The 27904-nt window shown below is 41.0% G+C and overlaps 1 protein-coding gene across 1 annotated transcript; it reads left to right on the top strand.

Annotated features, from left to right (window-relative positions):
* Positions 1-2999: 2999 nt before the first annotated feature.
* LOC132830483 (claudin-4-like) lies at positions 3000-7130 on the top strand. Its single transcript, XM_060848238.1, has one exon. The coding sequence runs from the start codon at positions 3156-3158 to the stop codon at positions 3804-3806; it is 651 nt and encodes a 216-aa protein (XP_060704221.1). The 5' UTR covers positions 3000-3155; the 3' UTR covers positions 3807-7130.
* The last annotated feature ends 20774 nt before the right edge of the window (positions 7131-27904 follow it).

Here is a 27904-nt window from a genome sequence, read left to right as displayed (position 1 = left end):
CAGAATGATAACATATAAATTAGGAGTACTACTGTGGGAGTGCATTTGACCTTTGTTCATGAAAAGAAAATAACAAATTTGAAAGTTTGTTTCTGCCAGCTCATGCAAACCTGTTTTTAGTGTTGCTTTACTAGTTGTTGAGTAAACAGTGTTTAGCATCTAATGGAAGCCACTCCAACTACATGAATCAGAGTGCCTGACCTTCACAGACATGCTCAAGAAGGTAGTATATTAAGCCCTTAAACCACAAATGTTCCTTGTTCAATCATGCAGGGAGCTTCAATGGTGTGGGTGCTGGGTACATGGAGAAAAATCAGCATATTTAAAACTGCTGAAAAAGCATGCGCATTAGTCAGTTCAAAAGTCAACATATCAACTTTCACTGAAAGCCCTGGAATTCAACATCATACATAGAGACAGGGTCTCTCTGATCACTGTATGTGAGATAATATAAACACAAAATAGTTCCTTTTTTTTATTAATTGTTGTGTTAACAATTGATTTATGAGTGCAATTACTGTGGGGCTAGAGTCAGTAACTAACACAATTAATTCTAATTACGGCCAATATTTTACATTATATCTGTCCTCATAGTAGACTAGGGCAGGGCAGAGCCTTTTCTTCATAGTCTGTCACAAATGGCAGAGCAAAGCTTTCACTTTCCTGAGGGTTTGAATGTCAAAGTTGTAGAAAGAGACTTGCTCTTCATCTAGTTCATGATACGCCTGAAATGGAACTATTAGATCGAAACAGATTTTCATAGGGATTCTTCTGACCTTGGGAGAAAAATGGTAACAGGCTATTGAGTTGTATGATCAGGCAAGACATAATGAATACTGGATCAGCCTCAAAGGGCTGAATGGCCATCTCCTGCTCTAATTTATATATTTCTAGGTGATTCAATGTCTTTATAGGCACTTTGAGATTTTCTAAGTGTGAAGGGGAATACATAAATGCAATTAATTAATCATCCCTCCTTATCTCCCCTTCTTTTCTCTTTTTGTGAGATGTCAATGGTTCTAATGATGTATTTACTGGTTGAAGGAATGTGGAAATAGTTTGGGAGCAATCAATTGACGTGGTAGCACTTTTCAAAAAAGCCAATACAGACACGAGCAACTATGAATTCATTAGTCATACCTCAACATTGTGTAAAAGAATTATCAGAAGTAAACTACAGAATTATCTGTACTGTAATAATTTAGTAAAATACAAGTCCACATGGTTTTAGAAGTGGAAAGTTCTATCTAAATATTCTCTCTGATCTTTTGAGGAAGTCATATCCCATGTGGAGCATGGAAATTTGTAACATAACATTTGTGACATTTCACAAAGTTGTTTCATGTAGAAGGCTATGAGTTAAACTCAATACAGAAATTTCAGTCAATTTCTGAATTAATATTAATTGTGCTGAAAGATAGAAAATAACAAGTACTTGTTAGAAAGGTTAGATTAGGAGATATGAAGCACTGTAGTGAAGACACCATTCTAGCTTCCATTTTATATTAATGACTTTGAAACAAAACCTCAAAGCAAATTGGCTATATGAATATAGTATAAAACTAAAAGAGGGAGCAAAGTTAGAGAAGGAAGCTTAGAAATTATAAACAGAGCTTTGAAAAAAAAAGTGGATTAAACAATGGTAGATGAAATGCAATGCAAGTAAATATGAATTATAGCACATAGAAAGGATGGCAATATGACATTTGTCTTCCATCAGTCATGTTGACTTAACTGAATTCTGGGAGAATTGCAAGACTTATTGGATCAACACTTAAGATGTCTCCACTACAGAGCGGGCAAACAAGGTAAAGAGAATATTACTATCTATAGAAGAAAGTAATAGAAGTTAAATTAAAGGAAGTCACACAAAGTTGGATCAAGCCATACCTTGAATAATAAGACCAGTTCTGGTCATTAAAATAAAAAGAAGACATTACAACACTGGAGAATGAAAGGCCACTGAGTCTTGGTATCCAACTGTGTGGAACTTTGAAGAAAGTTAGCCTTTTCAGCTTGAAATGGAAATGACTGAGTCATGATGTTGAGACAGTAAATAGTCTGGAGTGTGGAAATCCAAAAATTTACTTCAAATGAAGTTATGGGTTCAGTTTAAGGGGTATATGCCAACACAGTTAAAGGACAAATATACCTGTTAGGATATTTTTCATCAAACTAACAAATACATGGAAGGGAGTTCTGACGGAGAAAACTTTGATAGAATTGGATGATTGGGGAAGATGAGCTGACTTGCCTTCCCCATTTAGAGTGACTTCATATTTTTAGTTCCATGACTGCATAGTCAGTTGTTCTCGCAATGTTTAAAATAAGAAACGTTTTCATAGCAAATCTTGTTGTTTGTTTGGATGCTCAGGCAGGTAGCATAATTCACATCAAAACAAAGTATTGTACGGAAAAGCAGAGGGTTTTTTTCGTTTCTTGAGCAATGAGAGATGTTCCAATTTTGGTACGGGTAGACACGGCCCCTTTTATGATGAATATGACCAAGGCATCAATGAGCTGATGCTAATTCGTAAGTGCAGCCTACGGAAAATTCAGTTCGTTCAGCAACACATTTGAAGTGTTGAAATTAAAAATTCCCTTCAAAATATTACTGTTCACGTAAAGTGTTATTGTGAGCAGTAGCAGAATGTAATGGCTTCAGGAACTGCTACGCTCACCTGAGGGAATGGGCACTGTTCCCAGTAACAGGAAGGTTAAGAATTCACTGGGGACACAGCAGGCAGGCTGACGAATATGTTTACGCCTGCATCAGCAATTGCACTTCGGGTTACGAGCAACGCTTCTTTTTTTGGTGGTGGGGATCTCAGTCTGACCTTGCGGTCCAAGTCTGTTAACAATCGACAGCAAATGCTGCGAGCTGCCGACTGGGAGTGTTCGGACTTGCTGAAAACGAGGAGTTTGGAAGCTGCTCAATGATCCGTTAGTACTTACTCTTCCACCTGAGAGCTGGCGCTGACTCCGCCTCGGATTGCAGCCCCTTTAGGACAGCTCATTGGTGCTCTCGGTCACATTGTGTGGAGCCGATCCAATTGGAAAGCTGCTCATTCTGCAACAAGTGCACCAGAGACCGTCGAGAGGTGCAGTTATTGAGCCTCGCAGCCCGTTGGAAACTTGTTCTTGCAACGGTTTAAATGGCGAACGCTGGTCTTGAAATTCTGGGGCTCGCCTTGGGAGTGTTAGGGTGGCTGGGAGCCATCATAACCTGTGCCCTGCCCATGTGGAGAGTGACCGCTTTCATTGGGAACAACATCGTGGTGGCGCAGATCATCTGGGAAGGGCTTTGGATGAACTGCATTGTTCAGAGCACCGGGCAGATGCAGTGTAAGGTGTACGACTCGCTGCTGGCCCTCTCGCAAGACCTGCAGGCTTCCAGAGCTCTGACCGTCATTGCCATTGTGGTGGGAGTCCTGGGCATTCTGATCTCCATCGTCGGAGCCAAGTGCACCAACTGCGTGGAAGACGAGGCGACGAAAGCCAAGATAATGATCGTGGCTGGAATTATCTTCATCCTTTCTGGGCTGATGATCCTGATCCCAGTGTCCTGGTCTGCAAACACCATCATCAAGGATTTCTACAACCCACTGGTGACGGACGCCCAGAGGAGGGAGCTTGGAGCCTCCTTGTACATCGGTTGGGGGACCTCGGGTCTGCTGATCCTCGGAGGGGCTCTGCTCTGCTGCTCCTGCCCTCCCAAGGATGAGAAGTACGTGCCTTCCAGAATGGCTTACTCTGCCGCCAGGTCCACAGGTCCCACTGGGTATGACAGGAAGGACTATGTGTGAGAGGGCATCAGGTTGCCCAGCTCGCCCTCCCCAGGGACTCAAGCGGCTTTCCTGAACCCCTAAAGAGTTATCGCTTTGGGGTGAATCTTGTCTCAGATTTTATTGTCTATTTTTTAAGGAGAAAAAAAAAGTTCAGATATTGCTAGCTTTCCATTTCATTTACTGTTAAACCTAAGCAATGTTATCGTGGATGTGTGTGTCTAAGTCTTTGTACATGTCGGTCTGGTCCATTTCACCAGTTGGTAGAACAGAGTTTGATTGTGATTCGTGTATTTGTGTCTCCTGGGGTTCGCGGGGGGGAAAGGGGGGGTTACTCTCTCTCTCTGGGACTTGGCGCCGCCCCTGGTCTCCTGAATCCGGGACCATGTCATGAGCCCGTCTCTGTGATTGACACTGAGTGGCACCAATTAAAAAGTAACATTACTGGAAACACACAGCATGGATAGGTCAACATGAAGAAAGGGCAAGAGTGTGGGGAAGGTTGCCACTGAATCGCTCTGCTGTGCATTACCAGAACTGTGTAGTTTTTCTTTATCAATGAGTAACAGGCGGAAAGGATGGGGGAGGGTTGCCCTCAGGGGCCAAAGCGAGGCAGGAGTCATCCAGTACAAATATATTGGAAAATGGATGTTAATCAATAAACTTTAGAGAAACATATTCTTTTAATGACGAGATCATGTGAAACTCGGTGAGCTGAGATTAGTTGAGGTGGGACAAAGAGCTTGGGTTTATAAACGCTGCAGACGCACCAAGTGATTGAAATGTTTTGAGTTGCCTCAGACTGGGACCTGGCTCCAGAGAATCCAATTAACATTCTATTGCCTGATACTATATCATATACACCAGTAAGCATGTTTGAACACTTTAGCAGGATGCACCTTAAGAAATAGTTAGGTCTGAAGGTACCAATAACGTCCAACCACCCAGCCAGCTACTCCACCCAGTCAGCACTTCTCCCTGTCTCATTATCTACATTCCAGGGAAATGAGTCCAGATTTAGAAACTGAAAGTCTGCTCCTATTTGTTTACTCAGGATTGAAGGAAGACCGTGAGCTGTCATTCCCCAACAACTCCCATTCCCTCCAGTTTTATCATCTTCCTTTGTCTCTTTCTCTTTCCCCCTTCCTCCACCTCTTAACGATCTATTGTCTTGCCTTTTGTCTTTCCCAGCTTGACTTTCCTCTCTGTTCCCCTTTGTATTTATCATTCAGTTGCTTTCTCTTTTTCCTTATTTCAGCTGTTCATGCAGTCTCTTTGTCTTGCCTTATCAATGATCTCTCTTTCTCTTTGCCTCTCATCTGTTTTGCAATTACATAGAATTTTACCGCACAGCCAGGCCATTCAGCAGCACTGTGCCAGTGCTTGTGTTCCAGAGTGAAGCTTTACCACCCTTGGTTTGTCCAATCCTATCACCATATCATGTATATTTTTCTCCCTCTTGAACTCATTTTGTTGTTTTCTGCTATTTCCCCCTCTCTTCCCATATTTATTTTGCCTTGCCCTCTTTCGACAGGAGAATTTGGAGGTGAAGCTACTTATTTGCCACTACTGTTTTCATTTTTGTCAGTATTTGTTGTGAGTACAAAGCTCAAACAAAGTAAGTTTGTTGAGGTGCTGTAATGCATTCTGTAGGTAGCACAAACAGATGCTACAGTGCAATGGTAGTGCAAGTATGGGTATTGATTCCAATGGCCAATCAAATAATCTCTAAATTAATTTTTCCTCCAACCATGCAGTGTTGCATAAAGGAATTAAAAAAAAGTTTCGCACCCTTACCCTCTGACACTGGATAGTGTAGGTGACCTTTCTACAAAGATTCTCACAGGTTCTCAGTTGGGATCTATGATTCAGGAGATATCATTATCCTCCAATCATGCTTGGTCCTGAATGACAAGTGTTTCCTTCGTCAGGACCAACATACTTATCTTGAAAAGCCATTACCAAAGAGTTGACATTTTGTAGGTGAATAGACCTCAAAATTGAATCATAGAATCCCTACATTGTGGAAGCAGGCCATTTGGCCCATCAGCTCCACACCAACCTTCCGAAGAGTATCCCACCCAGACGCACTCCATCCCTGTAACCCTGCATTTCCCATGGCTGATCCACATAGCCTGCACATCCCTGGACACTATGGGCAATTTAGCACAGCCAATCCATCTAATTTGCATATCTTTGGACTATGGCAAGAAACTGGAGCACCCAGAGGAAACCCACACAGACACGGGAGAACATCCAAACTCCACACAGACAGTCACCCGAGGCTGGAATCAAACATGGGTCCCTGGCCCTGTGAGGCAGCAATGCTAACTATTGTGCCATCGTACCGCCCTAATTGATTACTTGGACACACCTCAGATTCACTCACCTCTACCAGCTAGAATACTATATGGAAACAGCACCATCCCTCTTGGTATAAAGAGATGACACAAATAAAGAAATAATATAACAGTGCCCATTATGACCTAGTGTTTAGTCCTAGTTAACTCTGAGGTTTCAGGCATCTCTCAAAGGTACCTAGTCAGAAGGTTATAATCTTAACTTACTTTCATGAAGTTGAGTGTATTTTTCCAAAAATATACTTTTATTAAGAAAAGTACACTCTAAAATATTTTGAATCTCATCATGTAATCAAATCCCATGTTTCTTCATTCAGTGTAATTCATTTTGAAGTGCTTCTATAAAATGGAAATGTCAAGAGTTTTTAAAATATTCATTCCATGTCAAACGTATAACCCGAGGGCAAAGCACCTCAAATGAAATAATACAGAAAGTGCAATGGAATTTAACTTTTCTCCATACAACATGTTCCACTGTAAGATGCCCGAATAAACCACAAACTTGAGCACACAATATTTTGGAACAATGCTGTTGGAGGGTTACAATGTCAGTGGTGTTGTCCTTCAAATGACATTACATTGTGGCCTTGCATGCCCTGTAAAAGATCTAATGGTGCTATTCACAGAAAAGTGATAGTCACTGGGTGTCATAGACAGTATTTATCCATCCACCAACAAAACTAAAACAATGATCTTGTCACTATCTTGCTGATTATGGAACCTTGCCAGGTGCAAATTGGTTGCTGTGTTTCCCATGGTACTGTTCATGTCACGATTGCGTCATTGTTATAAAGTGTTTTGAGACATTGTGAAAGAAGCTTAATAAATACAAGTTCTCATTTTGATTCTTGCTGGGCTTCACCCAGTGTAATAGCAATTGATATCAGAAACATTTTCCTACATGTTCTTGTGTTGTGTTTGACTTTTACTGTTTGCAATTGTTTTTAATGACCCAATGCTATAAATAATAAAAGCACAAGCACAGCCTTATGGAGTTTTTCTTTACTTGAGCTGCTATGATCTCTGATGATAGTATTTCTTCCTTTGGTTTACTTTTCATTGAGTCGTATTTGAAACACAACAGATGGGAGGGTTTCAAACTAATTTGTTCCTTTATGCAGCATTGCCTTCACACATCACCTGCCTGCGTCTCTTTGTTGAGAGGTTTCTCCTGTTAAATGAGATCAAAAACAGATGAAAGCCCATGCATCAGTTGTAGGAAGTAATGAGGAAGGAGTACATTGCTACAAGATGTTAACCAATATTTAACTATAAATGCAATGCTGAACAATACAGATGAGAAAGGCTCATTAAATCAATACAACCAGCTTAGTACAAAAGCAAAATGATGGTGATGACAGAAAACTAAAATAAAAACAGGAACTGCTGGAAAGAGATGTGACGGCAACTGTGAGGAGGGAGAAAATGAACTTTTCAGATGTGGGACCTTTTTGTCAGAACCATTCTGATGCAAGTTAGTGACTTTAAAAAGTAACTCTCTTTCTCTCCACTGATGCTTTGAGACCAGTTAACTATTTCCAACGAACGTAGTAGCTATTCCCCTCTGGAATCAGTTGGATTCTTGCCACTGATCTCTATTCAGTTAAATCCCGCTGTGAATACACTTTCATGTCTTTTTATGTGATAAAGCAAACACATTTTAATGCAATTCTTTTTATGTGTTATTTGAAAGAGCATCTGCATGTTATTCGAAGATATTGACCCATTTAATGTTAATTAGGTGAATTGCAGAAAGAAAAATGGTACACCTGACAACTCGGATCCCAGGATACATTGACCTGTCAGTATTGCTGGGTTGAATATTTGAAATTGCTGAACAACAGGAACAACAGCAAGAAGTCAGCATGGATAGGTTGGACCGAAGGGTCTGTTTCCATGCTGTACATCTCTATGACTCTAACTTGCTTTTATAATTTGGTTTTAATTTCTTACAACATCCCAAAGATATGACACAAATTGTACCAAGCAAAATCCAACCAAGCCACATGAGAGAATAGATGTGAAAAAGCTTGGTCAAGCCTGTTGGTTCCAAGGTGCATTTTGATGAAGGAAAGAAGAGTGTAGAGGTATAGGGATGTATTTCCAAAGCTTAGAGCCCATGGAGCTGAGAGTACAGCTACCAGTATTGGAGTGATTGACATTGGGGATGCTGAACAGACTAGAATTGGGAAACCATTGGAGATCATCACCATTGGACCTGCAGTTGTTCAAGAAGAAGGTTCTGCTGCCATCGTCATCTCAAATCAAGTGCAAATTTGTTCATATCACCCACTGTCCAAAAAGAATAAGAAATATTTTAGAAGAAAAGCTTTTTGATATTTGGATCTTGAGTACAGTTTCATGGGAGCCAGCAGTTATTTAGTTTCTTTCCATGTGACCAATCTTTAAATGTGAGACAAGATGGTAAAAGCACAGATCAAATAGAAAACTATATCAGTGTAGTGCAGCCTTATAAGTTCTGACCTACAGTGTTGGTAAGCTCTTGAACATTGGAAGCCATCAGAGTTGGCCTTCAATTCACATATGCACATCAAATCCTGAATTTTCTGATCTCTATGTTTTAACTGCAATGCTTGACTGAAGTTTATGTATCCATGTCTAATCTGTGTCTCAGTTTGGGTTGCAATAGTTGGACACAAATAGAGATTGGAAACAAACTGACATAAAGAGGAAAGCAACGATATTTCAGATTCCTGTGCACATTTATGGAATAATATAAATCCTGACTATGAATTCTTCTTTCAAGAGTTCCTGATCCTGGCTCTCTCAAAAAGATGATGAAAGCTTCATTGCTACAATTTAGGAATATTGAAAATGAAAGCTTAACATTGTCCAAACCTTACTGTTTCTATCAGCCTCATCTCTCCTATTCTCTTTCAACCCGTGTGCACCATGGGAACCTGCAATTTGCATGGTCAACATGTAGCACACTAATGGAAGCATTTGCATATATACAGTCTTCAGGATTGATTGGTAATATTGCACACAACTTTCACTCCCCGTTCAATCAAAATTCCAATGCCTTATGCTATTAATAATCTTACAATTTTTAATCAAAAATGATCAAAGGAAGCAGCAAGTGTGACATCATCCATTTGTTAGATTATTATGCTCCGTGTGACAGATATGGAGCTTTCTCCTTTCTCCAGCTTATTATAAATAATAGCTTTTTCTGAGTGAATTTGCAACAAACAACCAGGCTTATGTTGCAATTAATATAATTTACTTTTCTGCTCTTGCACTCTGTAACTTCACAGTGTCTCATAAATACCTCGAGGAAGAGATGGCTCTTCAGGTGTTGATTTTCCAGTGTTTTCACTTTCTTTTACTGTATAGCTGTGCAGGATAAAGACCTGGAGGCCACATACAGAGGGTGACTTTGTGAGTTCCAATTTCTAGGAGGAGTTTTGCCTACAGACAGCATATCAATAATGTAAGTGTACGTTGTTCCTATTTGTAAACCATTTACAGTGGAGAAGTTATATAGGCAGACAGAAAAGTGCAGAGGGTTTAAGGATGTATTTCTACCAGATGGTAGGAACAAAGTGTTCAAAGGCTATGTTACCAATCGTGGGGTGAAGGGAGGGTTATACTGAATTTTCACTCAAATAATATTCAGTGTTAGGATTTTCTAATTTTTTTTTGTTTCCTTTTATAAGGTTATGCTCCAAAGCAAAACATGTGACAGACACCAGTTATACAAAGTCCCTTCATCAAACAGCACCTATCCTAAAACAATTGTATGAATGGGAAAGAGTTCCTCTCCAGAAATTCAATAGCCGCATGATGTCAGTTTTCACATGAATAGTCAAAGGTACATAGGAGCAGGGCTTCACCTGCAGCTTGCAACACCAATACACAAAGGACCAACACATGACCACACTACAACCAGATGCAATATGGTAATATTCAGCAGCATTTTCCAATCAGTTGGGAGTTCCCTTTGAATTACTACTTTCCATGAAACAACACCACTACTCTTCAAATATTGTAACATTTAAAGGCGATGGTGATGTGGCCTGAGCTGTGAACACTGGTTTGTAGATATTAGAAAATAATAATAACACAGAAGGAACCTATTTAGCGGTGGACCCAAACCAGTTCTCTGTGTCAAGAGGTAACAGAGCTACTGCAACTTTCTTTCATTTGATATCCCTGCTCCAAAACTCCAGTTTAAAGCTGTTAGTGTTAGTGTCAAAGTACCCGACTTTCATAAAATTGGAACATCAAGCTCTGCCAAAATGAATCAAAGCAAAGTGTACTCTGCTTTTATATTGGCCTAATTTCAATTTACATTCCAGGAGATCTGCATCCGTGAGCCAACTCCTGTACTTACTTTGTTTGATACTTCCAGCTCTCATATATAAGCAACAGAATCCTAGACCGGTTTGTTTGTCCTTTCCTGACTCCTGCGGTTTCAAATCTGTATTAAAATGAGGTCAACATGAAAGCAGCGTCAGAACTTGTTTTAGTGCTCCGAATCACACCACCAAACAATGTGAGTCAACCACCTGTTTCATGTATAACAGCAAAGTTGTTTTCTACATTCCAACATAAAACATCGATTGTTCAGCCTGTCCACGAGGAGAGGTCAAAGTCAGATCCCAGAAATTCCTCACCACCATCCCACCACCTCCCCCCCCTCCCCCCTCCACACACACACACACACACACACACACACACCTGGTCATTCAAGGGCCATAGAAACCAAAGGGAGTGAAGTATTATTTAAAAAACCTCCAAAACCTGGTTACCAACAACTTCACAACTCTGAAAAAAAAGTGATTACCTCCACAGAGTGATTACCTCCACCACCCTTTTCATCCAGCTGAAATTATTGATCACTGTCCTGCCCAGACAGAACTGGAAAACCAATGTCTTATGTTCAATATTTAGACACCACAATAAATAACTCTACTGAGCTTCATAGATTTCCATGTTTGTCCATCAAATCTCATTCTGTGAGGCTTGTAAACATTCTACAGATCCAATATTTCACTTGGTAATCACTGCTGATACTTTCTGGGCTAAGAGTCTGACAACAATGTCACATATGTTGCAAGAGTAGGAGTTGAAAACCTTAAAGTTGAGTCAGTTGTCACTAGCCGTGTTTTGCAAAACCAGCCCTTCAGTGAGGAAATGATGAACTCCTGCATTTTGGCCTTCTACTTTATACCTGTTAAAATATGATAGCAGATTCAATTTTATATACAAAAACTTAGATCATGCATTTTGTCTCTGCTCAATGGGCTCGGACAGGTCAGAAAAACAGGAATCAGAGCTGGTATAGTTTCACTCAATGGCGCAGTTTCACGAACACAAGGAGCCACTTGTTATATCACAAAAGTGATCTTTCTTCACTTGTGAATCTAGACTATGATGCCTAATCGTAACACATTAAAAAGGAGGCAATCATATCTTTCTGCATCTTCTAGCAAGACTCACTGGCTTACTGATCTGATGGAACAAGTCAGTTTTCATAGTCAATTGTAGAGATCATTCTAGCCCATTTCAGATGAGTGAAAGGCAAATCTAGACTTGTCTTCATATTACTAAGGACAGTGCCACCTGCAGCTATCACTTCCTGCAGTCAGGTTTGCACCTGCTTAGTTTGAGAGAATGTATAAAGGTAGAGTCACAGAATCAAAGAATCCTGCATCACGGAGACAGGCCCTTTGACCCAAACTGGTCCATGCTGAGCAAAATGTCCATGCTATCTCCATTTCCCTGCACTTGGCCCATATCCTTCTAATCTTTTCCTATCCATGTATTGGTCCAAATGCTTTTAAATGTTGCTAATGTACCCGCCTCAACCACTTCCACTGGCAGCTCATTCCAAATGTGTACTACCTTCTGTGTAATAAAGTTGCCCCTCAGGTTCCCTTTTATTCTTTCCCCTCTAACCTTAAATGATGCTGTCTAATCCTCGATCCCCCAACCCTGAAAAAACGATTGAATGCATTCACCGTATCCATGCCTCTCATGATCTTATACATCTCTAACAAGTCCCACTTCAGTCTCCTACACTCGAAAGAAAAAAGACCTAGCTTGTCCAACCTCTCCCTTTTAGTCAGACCATTGAGTCCAGGCAACATTCTCATAAATTTCTTCTGCACTCTTTCCAGTTTAATAACATTCTTCCTATAACAAGGTGACCAAAACTGAACACAATACTCCAAGTGCAGCCTCACCAATGTTCTGTACTAGTGCAACATAACATCCCTCCTTCTATACTCAATGCTGTGACTGATGAAGGCAAGTGTGCCAAAAGCCTTCTTCACTGTCCTGTCTACTTGTGACTCAATTTTCACAGAACAGTGAACCTGAGCTCCAAGATCTCTCTGTTACGCTACACTCCTTAAGACCTTACTGGGATGGAGAAGAGGTGGAGAAGATTATGGAAACATTGAATCTCCTCACTGCTGGCTCCTTTCAAAGCTCAACTGTGGAGTTTTATGTATCCTCCAATTGGCAGCCCACAAGTGCTTTTGTGAATTCACCGATGCAGTAAAGCAGTATAGTTTGTCTAGTACATCATGGACACAGACAGCCACAGTCAGAGCTGTTGGACTTGCAGCAATCACTGGGTTTTGTGAGGACCTTGACTTCATGCATGTGCTGCACAGTCATCTCTCCGACCATCCAGCCAGATTCCTGAACAGGAAGGGATTTCTCTCCTGCAAAGTCCAATGTTTTGTGGACAAAGTTAAAAATCACATAATACCAGGTTATAATCCAACAGGTTTGTTTGGAAGTACAAGCTTTCGGAGTGCTGCTCCTTCATCAGGTAGCTAGTGGGGTAGGATCATAGGGCACAGAATTTATAGCAAAAGATCAAAGTGTTATACAACTGAGGAGATGCATTGAACAAACCGAGATTGCTGTAAAGTCTTTGATCACTGAGAATGGGGATGCAGGTTTTGATTGATGAGTATGTAAATCCCAGAACTTCTTTCAAGTCAAAGTCCTGAGATTCTGTGTCCTATGATCCTGCCCCACTAGTTACCTGATGAAAGAGCTGTGCTCCAAAAGCTTGTACTTGCAAATAAATCTGTTGGACTATAACCTGGTGTTGTGTGATTTTTAACTTCACCTTTTTTGTGACCACAGGGAATCATTCCTGTAGGTACTTTAGTGCACAGACTCTACAGAGAGCAGTCACAATGATTACATTCTGCACAAGCTCCAGGTCTGACAATATGCACTCACTGATTTCCAGAACAGGGCAACAAGGGTCATCCAGAAAGCATGGCTAAAATTCCAAGTTTGAAACTCTCAGCACAACAAATACTTTTCATGGATCACCTGGGACCATCGCAGATTGGTATTCTGAAGATGTGCTTCCGTTGCCTGGACCATTCAAGAGCACTTGAGTGCTCTCCAGATATGGTGTCCAGAACTGTACTTGTTTGCTGCACACCATTCAAGCCAGCTCAATGATGTGGGGGAGCTTAGAAAAGGTGGACCAAGCGCTGACTTCTCAGATGAGAAAAAAGTAGACTCTGACAGAAGCTAACACTCATACTGAGGAAGCCTGAGCAATGTGGCCCTTGAGAACCATAAATCAGCTGGATTTGAAAACGAATGAATTTGCACGAACATTTGCAGGCAGATAAAATGGCAATCAGTGTGATGCAGAAACCAAACTATCTGCGAGGCAAGACATGCTTTATGATGGTGGAACATTACATAGCTCTGCAGTTATCTGTGAGAATAATAGGGTAGTTATGGTAGGGTTTTGTTAATTTTCCAACCAAAGACTGGGACTGCCATAGTGTTAAGGGTTTAGATGGGGAGGAATTTGTTAAGTGTGTACAAGACAATTTTCTGATTCAGTATGTGGATGTACCTACTCAAAAGGTGCAAAACTTGACCGACTCTTGGGAAATAAGGCAGGGCAGGTGACTGAGGTGTCAGTGGGGAAGCACTTTGGGGCCAGCAACCATAATTGTATTAGTTTTAAAATCGTGATGGAAAAGGATAGACCAGATCTAAAAGTTGAAGTTCTAAATTAGAAAAAGGCCAATTTTGATGGTATTAGGCAAGAACTTTCAAAAGCTGATTGGGGGCAGATGTTCACAAGTAAAGGGACAGCTGGAAAATGGGAAGCCTTCAGAAATGAGATAACGAGAGTCCAGAGATAGTATATTCCTGTTAGGGTGAAAGGGAAGGCTGGAGGTATAGGAATTCTGGATGACTAAAGAAATTGAGGGTTCAGTTAAGAAAAAGAAGGAAGCATATGTAAGGTATAGACAGGATAGATCGAGTGAATCCTTAGAAGAGTTTAAAAGCAGTAGGAGTATACTTAAGAGAGAAATCAGGAGGGCAAAAACGGGACATGAAACAGCTTTGGCAAATAGAGTTAAGGAGAATCCAAAGGGTTTTTACAAATACATTAAGGACAAAAGCGTAACTCGGGAGAAAATAGGGCCCCTCAAAGATCAGCAAGGTAGCCTTTGTATGGAGCCGCAGGAGATGAGGCAGATACTAAATGAGTATTTTGCATTAGTGTTTACTGTGGAAAATTACATGGAAGATATAGAATGTAGGGAAATAGATGGTGATATTGTAAAAAATAGCCATATTACAGAGGAGAAAGTGCTGGATGTCTGGAAACACATAAAAATGGATAAATCACCAGGACCTGATCAGGTATAACCTAAAACTCTGTGGAACGCTAGGGAAGTGATTGCTGGGACTCTTGCTGAGATATTTGTATCATCGATAGTCACAGGTGAGGTTCTGGAAGACTGGAGGTTGGCTAACGTGGTGCCACTATTTAAGAAAGCTGGTAAGGACAAATCAGGGAACTATAGACCAGTGAGCCTGACCTCGCTGGTGGGCAAGTTGTTGGAGGGAATCCTGAGGGACAGGATATACATGTATTTGAAAAGGCAAGGACTGATTAGGGATAGCCAACCTAGGTTTGTGCATGGGAAATCATGTCTCACGAATCTTGATCGAGTCTTTTGAAGAAGTAACAAAGAGGATTGATGAGGGCAGAACAGTAGACATGATTGATATGGACTTCAGTAAGGCATATGACAAGGTTCCCCATGGGACACTGGTGAGCAAGGTTAAATCTAATGGAATACAGGGAGAACTCACCATTTGGATACAGAACTGGCTCAGTCTTTTGAAGAAGTAACAAAGAGGATTGATGAGGGCAGAACAGTAGACGTGATTTATATGGACTTCAGTGAGGCGTACGACAAAGTTCCCCATAGGACACTTGTTAGCAAGAATAGATCATGTGGAATACAGGGATAATTAGCCATTTGGATAGAGAACTGGCTCTAAGGTAGAAGACAGAAGGTGGTGGTGGAGGTTTGTTTTCAACGGGAGGCCTGTGACCAGTGGAGTGCCACAAGGATCGGTGCTGGGTCCATTACTTTTCATCATTTATATAAATGATTTGGATGTGAACATAAGAGGTATAGTTAGTAAGTTTATAGATGACACCAAAATTGGAGGTATAGTGGACAGCGAAGAAGGTTACCTCAGATTACAACAGGATCTTGATCAGATGAATCAATGGGCTGAGATGTGGCAAATGGTATTTAATTTAAATAAATGTGAGGTGCTGCATTTTGGGAAAGCAAATTTTAGCAGGATACACTTTATGGTAAGGTCCTTGGAAGTGTTGCTGAACAAAGAGACCTTGGAGTGCAGGTTCATAGCTCCTTGAAAGTGGAGTCGCAGGTAGGTAGGATAGTGAAGAAGGCGTTTGGTATGCTTTCCTTTTTTGGTCATAGTATTGAGTACAGGAATTGGAAGGTCATGTTGCGGCTGTACAGGACATTGGTTAGCCACTGTTGGAATATTGTGTGCAATTCTGGTCTCTTTCCTATCGGAAAGATGTTGTGAAACTTGAAAGGGTTCAGAAAAGATTTACAAGGATGTTGCCAGGATTGGAGGATTTGAGCTATAGTGAAGAGGTTGAATAGGCTAGGGCTGTTTTCCCTGGAGCGTCAGAGGCTGAGGGGTGACTTATAGAGGTTTACAAAATTATGAGGGGCATGGATAGGGTAAATAGACAAAATCTTTTCCCTGGGGTGGTGAGTCCAGAACTAGAGGGCATAGGTTTATGGTGAAAAGGGAAAGATATAAAAGAGACCTAACTTCTTCCCACCGACGGTGGTACAGATATGGAATGAGCTGCCAGACGAAGTGGTGGAGGCTGGTACAATTGCAGCATTTAAAAGGCATCTGGATGGGTATATGAATAGGAAGGGTTTGGAAGGATATGGGCTGGGTGCTGCCAGGTGGGACTAGATTGGATTGGAATATCTGGTCAGCGCAGACAGGTTGGACCAAAAGGTCTGTTTCCGTGCTCTGCATCTCTATGACTATATGACTCTAGATGCTGCCAGACCTGCTGATCTTATCCAGCAATTTCTATGTTTGTTTCTGATTTTTTAGTTTTTATGGAGTTGACAGTTTCCCATAGAGTTTCTCTTCCCAGATAAGACCTGTGCAGGAGAGCATCAGGGCTGTTTGTAACATTACAGCTAAAATGCATATGAGCTTCTATGGTGATCATTGTCCTGCAGATATGTATAAATAGATTGCATGCGATCACAGGATTGTAGAAAATTATTGTACATTTATTTACATTTCATTGTTTTTTTCAAAATGTTGACAATTTCAATATTCATCGAATCCTTACAGTGCAGAAAGAGGCCATTCAATCCAAAGAGCCTGCACTGACCCACCTCCCCCCACCCCCTCCATCCCCATAAACCCACATTTACCATTATTAACCCACCTAATCTGCACATCTGGGTCAACTTAGCATGGCCAATCCACTTAACCTGCATATATTTGGATTGCTGGTGGAAGCCGGAGCGCTCAGAGAAAGCCCTTGCAGACAGGAGGAGAATGTACAAGCTCCACATAGATAGTCACCTAAGACAAGTCCTTCCCACTTCTTTGAGCCCATTACTACATTCAGCCTCAGGACTGAAAATGTCTGTGAATGTCAGACATACACAGGGCTGTAAACAGCTATCACTTACTGCCCAGGGACTAATCTATAAAGATGTGAAAAGGCAATCATTTCACAATGGTCAAGTTGCTTAATGGAGTAAGTCAAAGAATGATTTCCATCAACCTACATTTCAAAATCTGATGAAAAATGACAGTCTCTTCATTCCTGAGGTATTTTTATGTCAATAGCAAGTTGTTTGAAAAGCTAGGAAATACGAACAATATTTCAGTTTGTTTTTTTTTGGAACATATCCCTAAATTTAAAACTCACTGGACACCAGCTCCCAGCTGATCCCACAGGAAAGGATAAAAATAGGAATGAATAGAAAAACATAGCATTTGAATAGAGAATACACAAGTCAAGGTTTTGTGCACTGAGTCAATAACAGAAATCAGAAGTGCAAGTACTAATACAACACTGTGTGTTTGATTAACTAACACAGCCAGTTTGTCGATAGTGTACACAACTACAGGGACATAACTCCATAGAGGCAAATCATCACAGACCACAGACTGTTGAATGAAAACAAGTCTATCAGGTCAGGTGTGCATTGAAACATAAGATACAAGCCACATTTGTACAAGATATTTACATATGTCCAATTGCAAGCGTTGGCATTGATCATTTTTATTAACATGTTCTGTATAAAACTGATTCGTCTTGGTGACAGTCTCAGAAATCCCAGTTAAAAATCACACAACACCAGATTAATGTCCAACAGGTTTATTTGGAAGCACTAGTTTTCGGAGCGCTGCTCCTTCATCAGGTGGTTGTGAGCATAAGATCATGAAACGCAGAAATTCTGTGTCTTACAATCTTATACTCCACAGCCACCTGATGAAGGAGCAGCGTTCCGAAAGTTAATACTTCCAAATAAACCTGCTGGACCATAACCTGGTGTTGTGTTAACTGATTTTTAACTTTGTACACCACAGTCCAACACCGGCATCTCCAAGTCAGAAATCCCAATCATCCACTCTGTCTCACTCAAACACCCCTTCTCCCTTGCTGAATTAATCTGGATAGCAAAAAGTAGAGTTCAGTTGTGTAAGATAATGGTTCTGAAAGGGTTAATGTTCATGTCATATTGACTGCACCCATTCTACTGATGTCACATGCAGTCTGAGGTGGCGACAAAGAGCTTTGCTTTAGTTTTTTGATGGAGCAGATGTAGCTGTCTCAAATCCTAGTAATGATGCCTGTCCAACTGCAGTTTTATATACCGCTATCATACAATAACTGTCTTATAATCGAAGAGTTGTGCCTTTTCTGTAGATACTCTAAGGTGGTGTAACCTCTACAGCTAAACACTAGAGAGGCACAAGACAAAGGAAGATTAATGGCAGCGAACTACCTCATAAACCTTTACCCAATATCACACATTGGAAGAGACAGCAAGATACCAGGGAATTCCCACATCTGGGAAAATCCTACCATTTCTTATCGTCCCTTCCTCCCATTCTTGGGGAATGTTCAGGGTAAGTGGTTAGTAAAGGACAATTGCTTGGGGAGCAGTTCCACCACCTCTAAACCCCCAGCATCTCTGTCCTATAATCTTGCATACAGAATGTCATCAGACCTAGGTAAGTCTAGATTACAGGATGGGGGTTCCCCAATATTTGAGTCGTAAGCTACCACTGGATCTTACTGGAATGCCTCCTGTTGCTGAAGGTTACTACTGGTCACTGCAAGAGTTTCAAGAATAAAGGCTACCTTAACAATGGCAATTAATTACAGTAGGTGAGGTGAGAAATGCAAAATAATTTTCAGTACTGATGAAGGGCTTTTGCCTGAAACGTCAATTTTCCTGCTCCTCAGATGCTGCCTGACCTGCTGTGCTTTTCCAGAACCACTCTGATCTAAACTCTGGTTTCCAGCATCTGCAGTCCTCACTTTTGCCTACAGAAGATAAGGGCTGAGGAAAGAGCAGAGGTCGACAATTCTGCATAGTTTAAATAGATGGTGATAGATCCTGAGCATTGTAGTTCAAAAGAGTGAACAGAAATATTTCACATAGCTCAGCCTGATTAAATAGAGAATATAGGAGAAGGGGGAGATCAGTGACAAGAAGGATTGCTCAAGGTTATCAGGCATTGATATTGTCTAGGCAGTCTGATGGCAAAGACTCAAAGATGGAATAAAAAGAAGGCAGTCACAAGGTGTGGCTAAATTCCATCAATACGGGAGCTTGACACTGAACCTGCAGAAAATGTTGCTACAGTAAAATGAGGAAGTGACCAATGCCAAAGTCTGAAGGAATTGCTCCCTCTAGCTTTCTTCCTTTCCCTGTTGGTGATGCTGAGACATCCTGAAGTCTGACTCCATACAGCGAATATCTGACCCAAGCTGACTAATCTTCAAGTATGCACCAAGGTATAAATGCTAGAAGACATTCTGAGTCCAGCTTTGTGGCTAAGCTGATCCTGTGCTGGACTTGTATTCACACATGTACACTTCCTAGCAGGCATCACTGGGAATTTATCAGGAAGGAGACTATGCTTGATTTTTGCATGCTTCTTGCTCAGGCAAGAAGCAGTGAAATATTACCAGTATCTGATTAGCTCGGCTAAGTCAGTACAATGGAGGCAGTCAGTTTGGATGAATCTGATGCACATAATGTTTGGCACCACACTCAGCAGTATACTCACCAAGAGAACCATCAGAGACATTCCTTCCCTGTATTTTAACCACTCATGTATCAACCTAATTTTCTCCACTTCTCTTATTGGGACGATTATAATTATTTAATAACTTCAAGGCAGAAAAAAGTTACCTAGAATGTTTTTCATTATTTCATATAATGTGAGCATCACTGACAAGGCCAGCACTTGTTGGCCTCCCTGACTGCCATTGAGAAGGTGGTGATCAACCACCTTCTTGAACTGATGCAGTGCATGTGGTGCAAGCCCTTTGTGGAAGACAGAAGTAACATTCCAAAAGTTCAAGAGAGTCAGGTGGACAGAGTTGAGTATAGTGGCCATCACCAAGGAGAAGGTGTGAGAAAAACTAAAAGGTCTGAAGGTGGATAAATCACCTGCACCAGATGGACTACATTCCAGAGTTCTGAAGGAGATAGCTGAAGAGATAGTGGAGGCATTAGTGGTGACCTTTAAGGAATAACTGGAGTTAGGAAGCATACCAGAGGGCTGGAAAATTGCTAATATAACCCCACTGTTTAAGGAGAGAGAAAGACAAAAGACGGGAAATTACATGCTGATTAGCCTAACCTCAGTTGTCAGTAAGATGTTAGAGTCCATTGTGAAGGATGAAATTTCTGAATACTCGGAAGTGCATGCCAAAATAGGCCAAAATCAGCATGGTTTCATCAAAAAGAGGTCATGTCTGACAAATCTGTTAGAATTCTTTGAGGAGGCAATGAGCAGGTTAGACCAAGGAGAGCAAATGGATGTTATCTAGTTAGACTTCCACAAGGCCTTTGAGAAGGTGCCACACAGCAGACTGCTGAGTAAGGTAAGACCCCATCGTGTTAGAGGCAGGATACTAGCATGGCTAGAAGCTTGGCTGTCTGGAAGAAAGCAGAGAGTGGGATAAAATGGTCCTTCTCAGGATGGCAGCTGGTGACTAGTGGTGTTCCACAAGGGTCAATGTTAGGACCACAACTTTTCACTTTGTACATTAATGCTCTGAATGAAGGAACTGAGGGCATTCTAGCTAAGTTTGCAGATAATACAAAGATAGGTAGAAGGACAGCTAGTATTGAGGAAGAGGAGAGGCTGCAGAAGAATTTGGACAGATTAGAAAAGTGAGTGATGAAGTGGCAGATGGAGTACAGTATGGGCATGCGAAGTCATGCACTTTGGTCAGAAAAATAGAGGCATAGACTATTTTCTAAATGGGGAGAAAATTCAGAAATCTGATGTACAAGGGAGTCCTAATCCAGGATCTTCTTCAGTTAAACTTGTAGGTTGAGTCGGTGGTTAGGAAGGCAAATACAATTTATTATGAGACGTCTAGAACATAAAAGCATGGATGTACTTCTGAGGCTTTATGAGGCTCTGATCACACCACATTTAGAGCACCTGAGCAATTTTTAGGCCCCATAACTCAGGAAGGACATACTGGGCCTGGAGCGGGTCCAGAGGAGGTTCACGAGAATGATCGCAGGAATGAAAGGCTTAACATATGAGGAATGTTTGAGGACTCTGGGACTATATTCAATGGAGTTTAAAAGGCTGAGGCAGGATTTAATGGAGATTTACAGAACACTGTCAGCCTGGACAGAGTGAGCATTGGGGAAATGTTTCTATTAGTAGGAGAGACTAGGACCTGAGGGCACAGCTTTAGATTAAAGGGAATAGGGAGAAACTTCTTCAGCCAGAGAGTGATGAGTCTATGGAATTCTTTGCCACAGAAAGCTGTGGAGGCCAGATTATTGAGTATATTTAAGACAGAGATAAATAGGGTTCTTGATTTCAAGAGGATCAAAAGTTATGGAAGAAAATGGGAGATTGGGGTTATGAAACCTATCAACCATGATTGAATGGTGGGGCAGACTTGATGGGCCAAATGGCCTAATTTCTGCTCCTATGTCTCATGGTCTTATGCCAATAAAGTAAACTGCTTTGTCCTGAATGGTATCAAGCTTCTTGAATGATGTTAGAGATGCATTCATCCAATAAGGTGGAAAATATTCCTGGCCTGTGTCTTGCAGGTCTGAAGTCAATACTGAGAACACCCAACTCAACTCACTCCCAACAGTATACCACCTCTGCAGATGGAGTTGGGGAAGGAGGAGTTTAGGACATTAGCTGTAGGCCATGATTCTGTGGGTATGAATAGGTCAGGCTCTTACTTGACTAGTCTGTGGGACAGTGGTCCGAATATCATCACCAGCCCCCAAATGTTAGTGATGAGAATTTTGCAGAATAGACTGGAACTATGATATTGTCACTTACCATGCCCAATTCTATGCCAGATAGTCCACCCAGTTTTATTCCTTTTCAAACAGATATGGGAAGATTTTGGCATAGCAGCTGTGTCTTTGGACTAGTAATCTAATTTCCCAGCCTAGTGTTCTGTGAGCAAGAGTTCAAATCCCATCATAACAGCTGCTAAAATTTAAATTCAATCAAACATCTGAAAACATAAAGCTCAGTAATGGTCAATGTGAAACTACCATCAATTGTTGAACCCATCTGGTTCACTAATTTTCATCAAGAAAGAAAATCTGCCATCCTCATCTGATTTGAACTACATGTAACTCCAGACCAACAGCAATGAGGATGACTCTTAGCTGCTCCCTGAAATGCTTAACAAAACATTCAGTTCAAAGGCAGTTAAGGTGGGGAAGACATGCTGCATGAAATGGAACACACATCTCATTAAAGAAAAAAATACAGATCAATATTTGCCATAATTGGATTCTGCCAGTGTTTAAGATCAACATGAGTTACCTCTCACTCCACCCTAATCAACCATATTAAAATATCCATCTCTACTATTCACTTTACAAGTACATTCTACTATTATGGTTTAGAAACTTTGCTCATTTTGTCATTTTTAATTTTACTTCTTTTCCGAAATTTTGCATTATTTTCTGTATTTCACAATGAAACATGATTTACTTTATTTTGCTGTTTGTTTTAGTTTTGGACTTTTCCCAGGTTCCTCTCTAATGCCCTCATACAATGAAGAATCCATGTCAATTCAAATAGCTCACTGTAAACCTCCACCCTGAAACCAGTTCCACACGTGACCGAAACTAGGAAAGTGTGTGAGGGATGCAATCTGATACCAGTGACGCTCTAATCCCTCCCACAGCACCGTTATGTTACACTGACAACTTATAGGTCCTGCAAGTAGCAACTGCAAAGTTACAGACTGAGTAATGTAATATTTAACCCTCGCTGTGCAGGTTCCCAGCAATCAATTCCCCAGGATTTAATTAATCTTCATGTGGTTATGGAAGGAGAACGCCAGCCAGCTTTCTCATTCCCCAGAGTATTAATCAAGGGAAAAAAGGAACATCTGACAAATTAAGACAATGCAATAATTGAGGGGAATTTAATCTTCAATTGACGAGACAAATTAAATAAGTAAAACTAGCTTGGCGGACAACTTCATAGAATGAATTCAAGATAATTTACTACAACGACACATTCTGGAACAAATTGAACTGCCACTGTGGTGTAGTCTTTGCCTTCGCAGGATATTTGTACATAATACAGCAATATTTATGATAGCTGTCATAAAACAAGAACTTAGGAAATGTGGTAAGGAAAGATTCACAAATGTTTAGCACAGCTCCTGATATATATAGATTTTTTTTATATATATATATATCCCTTATATGACAGTCAAAGATACTTCAGCTAATATTAAGCTATTCTGTTACAAATGATGTCATGTTTTCATCAAAGTGTCATCTTTTAAGTAGCCCCAGTTAAGAAGGAGTCTGAGGTCAGGTCACAATGATCATATAATTGTAACGGAAACTTCTGCAGGACATAGAAATTATGAGAGAGGGCACCAAGTAGAGCAGTTGTCGAAATCCTCTCGGGAGGTAGGGTTTCTTTGGAGGAAGGAGGCCTGATGGGTAGAAGAATCACAGGTGTTACAGATTTCCTCAATCAGATTGCAACCACAGGCTCTGTTAAAGGTAAAAAACTGCATCTTCCATGTTTAACCTAAATTCCTTTCTGTTTGAAATGACCTTTTGCCAGTGGAATTAAAAAATCCCTGCTTCATGATCTTTGGGCTGTCCATGTATTCAAATTTCATGTTCTATCACCTATGTCTTAAAGATTACAGCATACTAACTGTAAAACATCACCTAATATAAACCTGAGAAGACACTACTTTTTACCTTGCTTTGACTCATAAATTAGGGTAAATGTGTAAGCTCACTGTGAGAAACGAACCCCACTTAATCAATAATTTTCAGTCCGAGTCAAAGAGTTCCGAAGCAGTACATTTATCCAAACATCTTCAAAGATGGGTGGCTCTACGAGGAGAGTCAGTAAAATACAATAAAATACAGAGCCTTTTATACTTATCTGAGGGGTCTCTTGACCCCTCTACACCGAGCAATAAACTTATCATAAGTGTCTATTTCATTCTATCCTCTTATTTGATTATTACTTGCGCCCGTTATTCCTTCATTTGGTAATTGCCTGCACCCAAGCCTCAGCCTATAATACTTATTAATTACCTCACTTGTTTTTCTTTGAATCTGCCTTGTTTGGCTGTCCTTGTTCATTACAGCCTTCCTGTTATTTTGTCCAGTTTCTCTTTTCTTCTCTAACCGTCTGACCTCTGAGATCATCCTTTACTATCTCGATAGTCCAAAAAGCAGACCTACAAACTATGAGTTATTGCGAAAAGCACCTCCTGCTTCTCTTTTCGTTTTGTGGTCAGCTACAACACTCAAAGTAATTTCTTAGCTTAAAACTTTTTCTTGAAAGCCCCTTTATATTCGTTAAAATCAACATACACCTGACAACCTGAAATTTATCTCTCTCAGTCACAGTAAGGCATTCTAATGTGATAGAATTGCTCATTGAATTTGAGAGTGAATTTTGTCAATCCAAATGTAGAAAAATGAGAGGAGGGTAATTTGTCACCAAGTCAAAGAGCTCTTCTTAGACACATTGATTCTTGGGGTGAGGTTTGGTGGTGAAGAGGGGAATGGGGAAGGGAAAAATGCCATGGCATGAGCATATTTCCTCATTGAGATCATTTTTGCTCTCTATCTTGGGGAATCACATCATGCATCCAGGATGTGGAGGAAGAATGGAGAAGCTAGCAAGGTGGTGAAATGAGAGGGACAGCATGGAAAGGATGGAGTAGGATAGGATGGAGCTAAATCTCTGATGAAGGGCTTATGCTCGAAACGTCGAATTCTCTATTCCTGAGATGCTGCCTGGCCTGCTGTGCTTTGACCAGCAACACATTTGCAGCTAAATCTCTACCTAGCAGGTGGGAAATAGGAGCTGGGATTTTGTTTGGGGCAACATTGCTAACTTGGAGATAGATTCTCTAACCATTTAAAGGTGGAAGAAAGATCTAATAGTGGGAAAACCAATCAGAGACCATCCAACTTCAGCAGATCAGCAAGCTACCTACAGGATATGTAACTCAGGGGATAGACTTCAAAATGAATGTTCTGTACTGCTAATGTGACAAAAAATTCAAACAGAAAATAGAAAAGGTAGCTAGACTATAGGAGCTGGGCAATGGATGGGAGTAATGGTGTGCTGGGATGAAGATTTCTCCCCTGGGCAGCCTTTCACTAAACTCACACACTGGCAGGAAGGACTGCAGGTCTGCTTGGAGGGTGGACATCCCGCATGCCATCAGGGACCTGCCTCCAGGCAGGAAGCCTGATGTCACATCAGGAAACTGGAGCAGGACTGGAAAATTCCAGTAGGGCTCCTTTAATTAACATTGACAAGACTCTTAATGTGCCTTTTGGCTGACAATCCTGTGGGGGCAGACAGCTTATCCAGGTCTCAAACCTATCCACCCAGTGCCCTTGCAGTACTGAGAGGGACTCTGAAAAACCAGGATGCCAGACAATGTCTGTGTATTCCAGGCTGCTTCACCTCCATTCTTGATTTCAAAGGGGTCTGAAAATCCTGCCATTTGTACATTGTCTTCATAATAGAAAACACAGACAAAAAGTACCAGAAGTGATGGAGATCCAAGAACCTAATGCATGTGAGAAATTTTATATGATTAATATTAGCAAAACAAAAGTATTGGAGAAATTCTTGGCCCTGAAAATAAACAAATCCCCTGGGTTCAATGGCTAACCTCTTAAGATTCTGTAGAATTGCTGCATTGTCACATGATTTTGATTTTCCTAAATTCACCAGATTTTTGATCCACCCTAGAAGATGATAAGGCGTAAGACATAACAAAGGAGAGGGACAGGCAGCAAAGAACTACAGACCCGTGAGCCTGACATCAGCCATCAGGAAAATGATCAGATCCATTATTAAGTAAATTGTGACTGCATTTTAAAAGGCAGAGTCAACATGGTTTTATGAAAGGGAACTTGTGTATGACAAATGTACCAGGTATTTCATAATGCTCAGCAATAATTTATTCCAGTCAAAAAGAAGGACTCACTAAGAAGAATGAACTACCCGTGGTTAACAAAGGAGGTCTCGGAGAATATCCCCACAAAACCTAAGGTACAGAAAGGGGTGAAAACTGATAGTAAGCTCAGAGGATTGGGTTTCTAGAAACCAACAACAAATGACTATAAAGATAATGAAAAAGGAGCAAATTGATTATGAAATTAAAGTGGCAAGAAATATATGATCTGTATGGACTTCAGTAAGGTATTTGACAAGGTTCCCCATGGGAGGCTGGTTAGCATGGTTTGATCACATGGAATACAGGGAGAACTAGCCATTTGGACACAGAACTGGTTCGAAGGCAGAAGATAGAGGATGGTGGTAGAGAGTTGCTTTTCAGACTGGAGGCCTGTGACCAGCAGTGTGCCACAAAGATTGGTGCTGGGTCCACTACTTTTCGACATTTATATAAATGATTTAGGTGTGAATGTAGGAGATGTGGTTAGTAAGTTTGCAGTCGACACCAAAATTGGCAGAGTAGTGGCCAACAAATACAACAGGACCTTGATCAGATGGGCCAATGGGCCAAGGAGTGGCAGATGGTGTTTAATGTAGATAAATTTGAGGTGCGACATTTTGGAAAGGATTATCAGGGCAGGACTTAATGTTAAGGTCCTGGGGAGTGTTGTTGAACAAATAGACTTTGGAGTGCAGGTTCATAGCTCATTGAAAATGGAGTCCCAGGTCAACAGGATAGTGAAGAAAGCATTTGGTATGCTTCCCTTCATTGGTCAGTGCATTGAGTATAGAAGTTGGGAGTCACAGTGCAGCTGTACAGGACATTAGTTAGGCCACTTTTGGAATACTGCATTCAATTCTGGTCTCCCCTTCTATGGGAAGGATATTGTGAAACTTGAAAGAGTTCAGAAGAGACTTACAAAGACATTGCCATGCTTGGAGTATTTGTCCTATGAGGAGAGACTGAATAGGCTGAGGTTATTTTCCATGTAGCGTCGTAGGCTGAGGGGAGACTTGATAATTTTCCTTGGGATGAGGGAGATCAAAACTAGAGGGCATAAATTTAAAGTGATACGGGAAAGATTTATAATGCTTTCACACAGAGAGTGGCACATGTATGAAACAAGATGCCAGAGGAAGAGGGTAAGGGACACTTACAGCATTTAAAAAGCATCTGGATGGCTAAATGAATAGGAAGGGTTTAGAAGGATATGGGCCAAATACCGTCAAATGGGACTAGATTAATTTTTGATATCTGGTCAGCATGGACAGATTGAACCGAAGGTTATGTTTCCATGCTGTGATTCTGAATAGTAAGAGCTTTGGCGGATAAAAAAAAGAGAATACTAATGTAACAGTGAAATTCTTGGAGAATTTGACTGGGCAATTGATGATGGGGAACTGGAGGATGACTTAGAACAATGTTCCGCATCAGTTTTGATTAGACTTACAGTGTGGAAACAGGCCCTTCGGCCCAACAAGTCCACACTGACCCGCCGAAGCGCAACCCACCCATACCCCTACATTTACCCCTTACCTAACACTACAGGCAATTTAGCATGGCCAATTCACCTGACCCGCACATCTTTGGACTGTGGGAGGAAACCGGAGCACCCGGAGGAAACCCACGCAGACACGGGGAGAACGTGCAAACTCCACACAGTCTGTCGCCTGAGTCGGGAATTG

Source organism: Hemiscyllium ocellatum, chromosome 31 (genome assembly GCF_020745735.1).
Source record: "Hemiscyllium ocellatum isolate sHemOce1 chromosome 31, sHemOce1.pat.X.cur, whole genome shotgun sequence".
Classification (NCBI taxonomy): domain Eukaryota; kingdom Metazoa; phylum Chordata; class Chondrichthyes; order Orectolobiformes; family Hemiscylliidae; genus Hemiscyllium; species Hemiscyllium ocellatum.
Note: the sequence above shows the minus strand (reverse complement) of the source record. Positions and strands in the feature narration are given on the sequence as shown.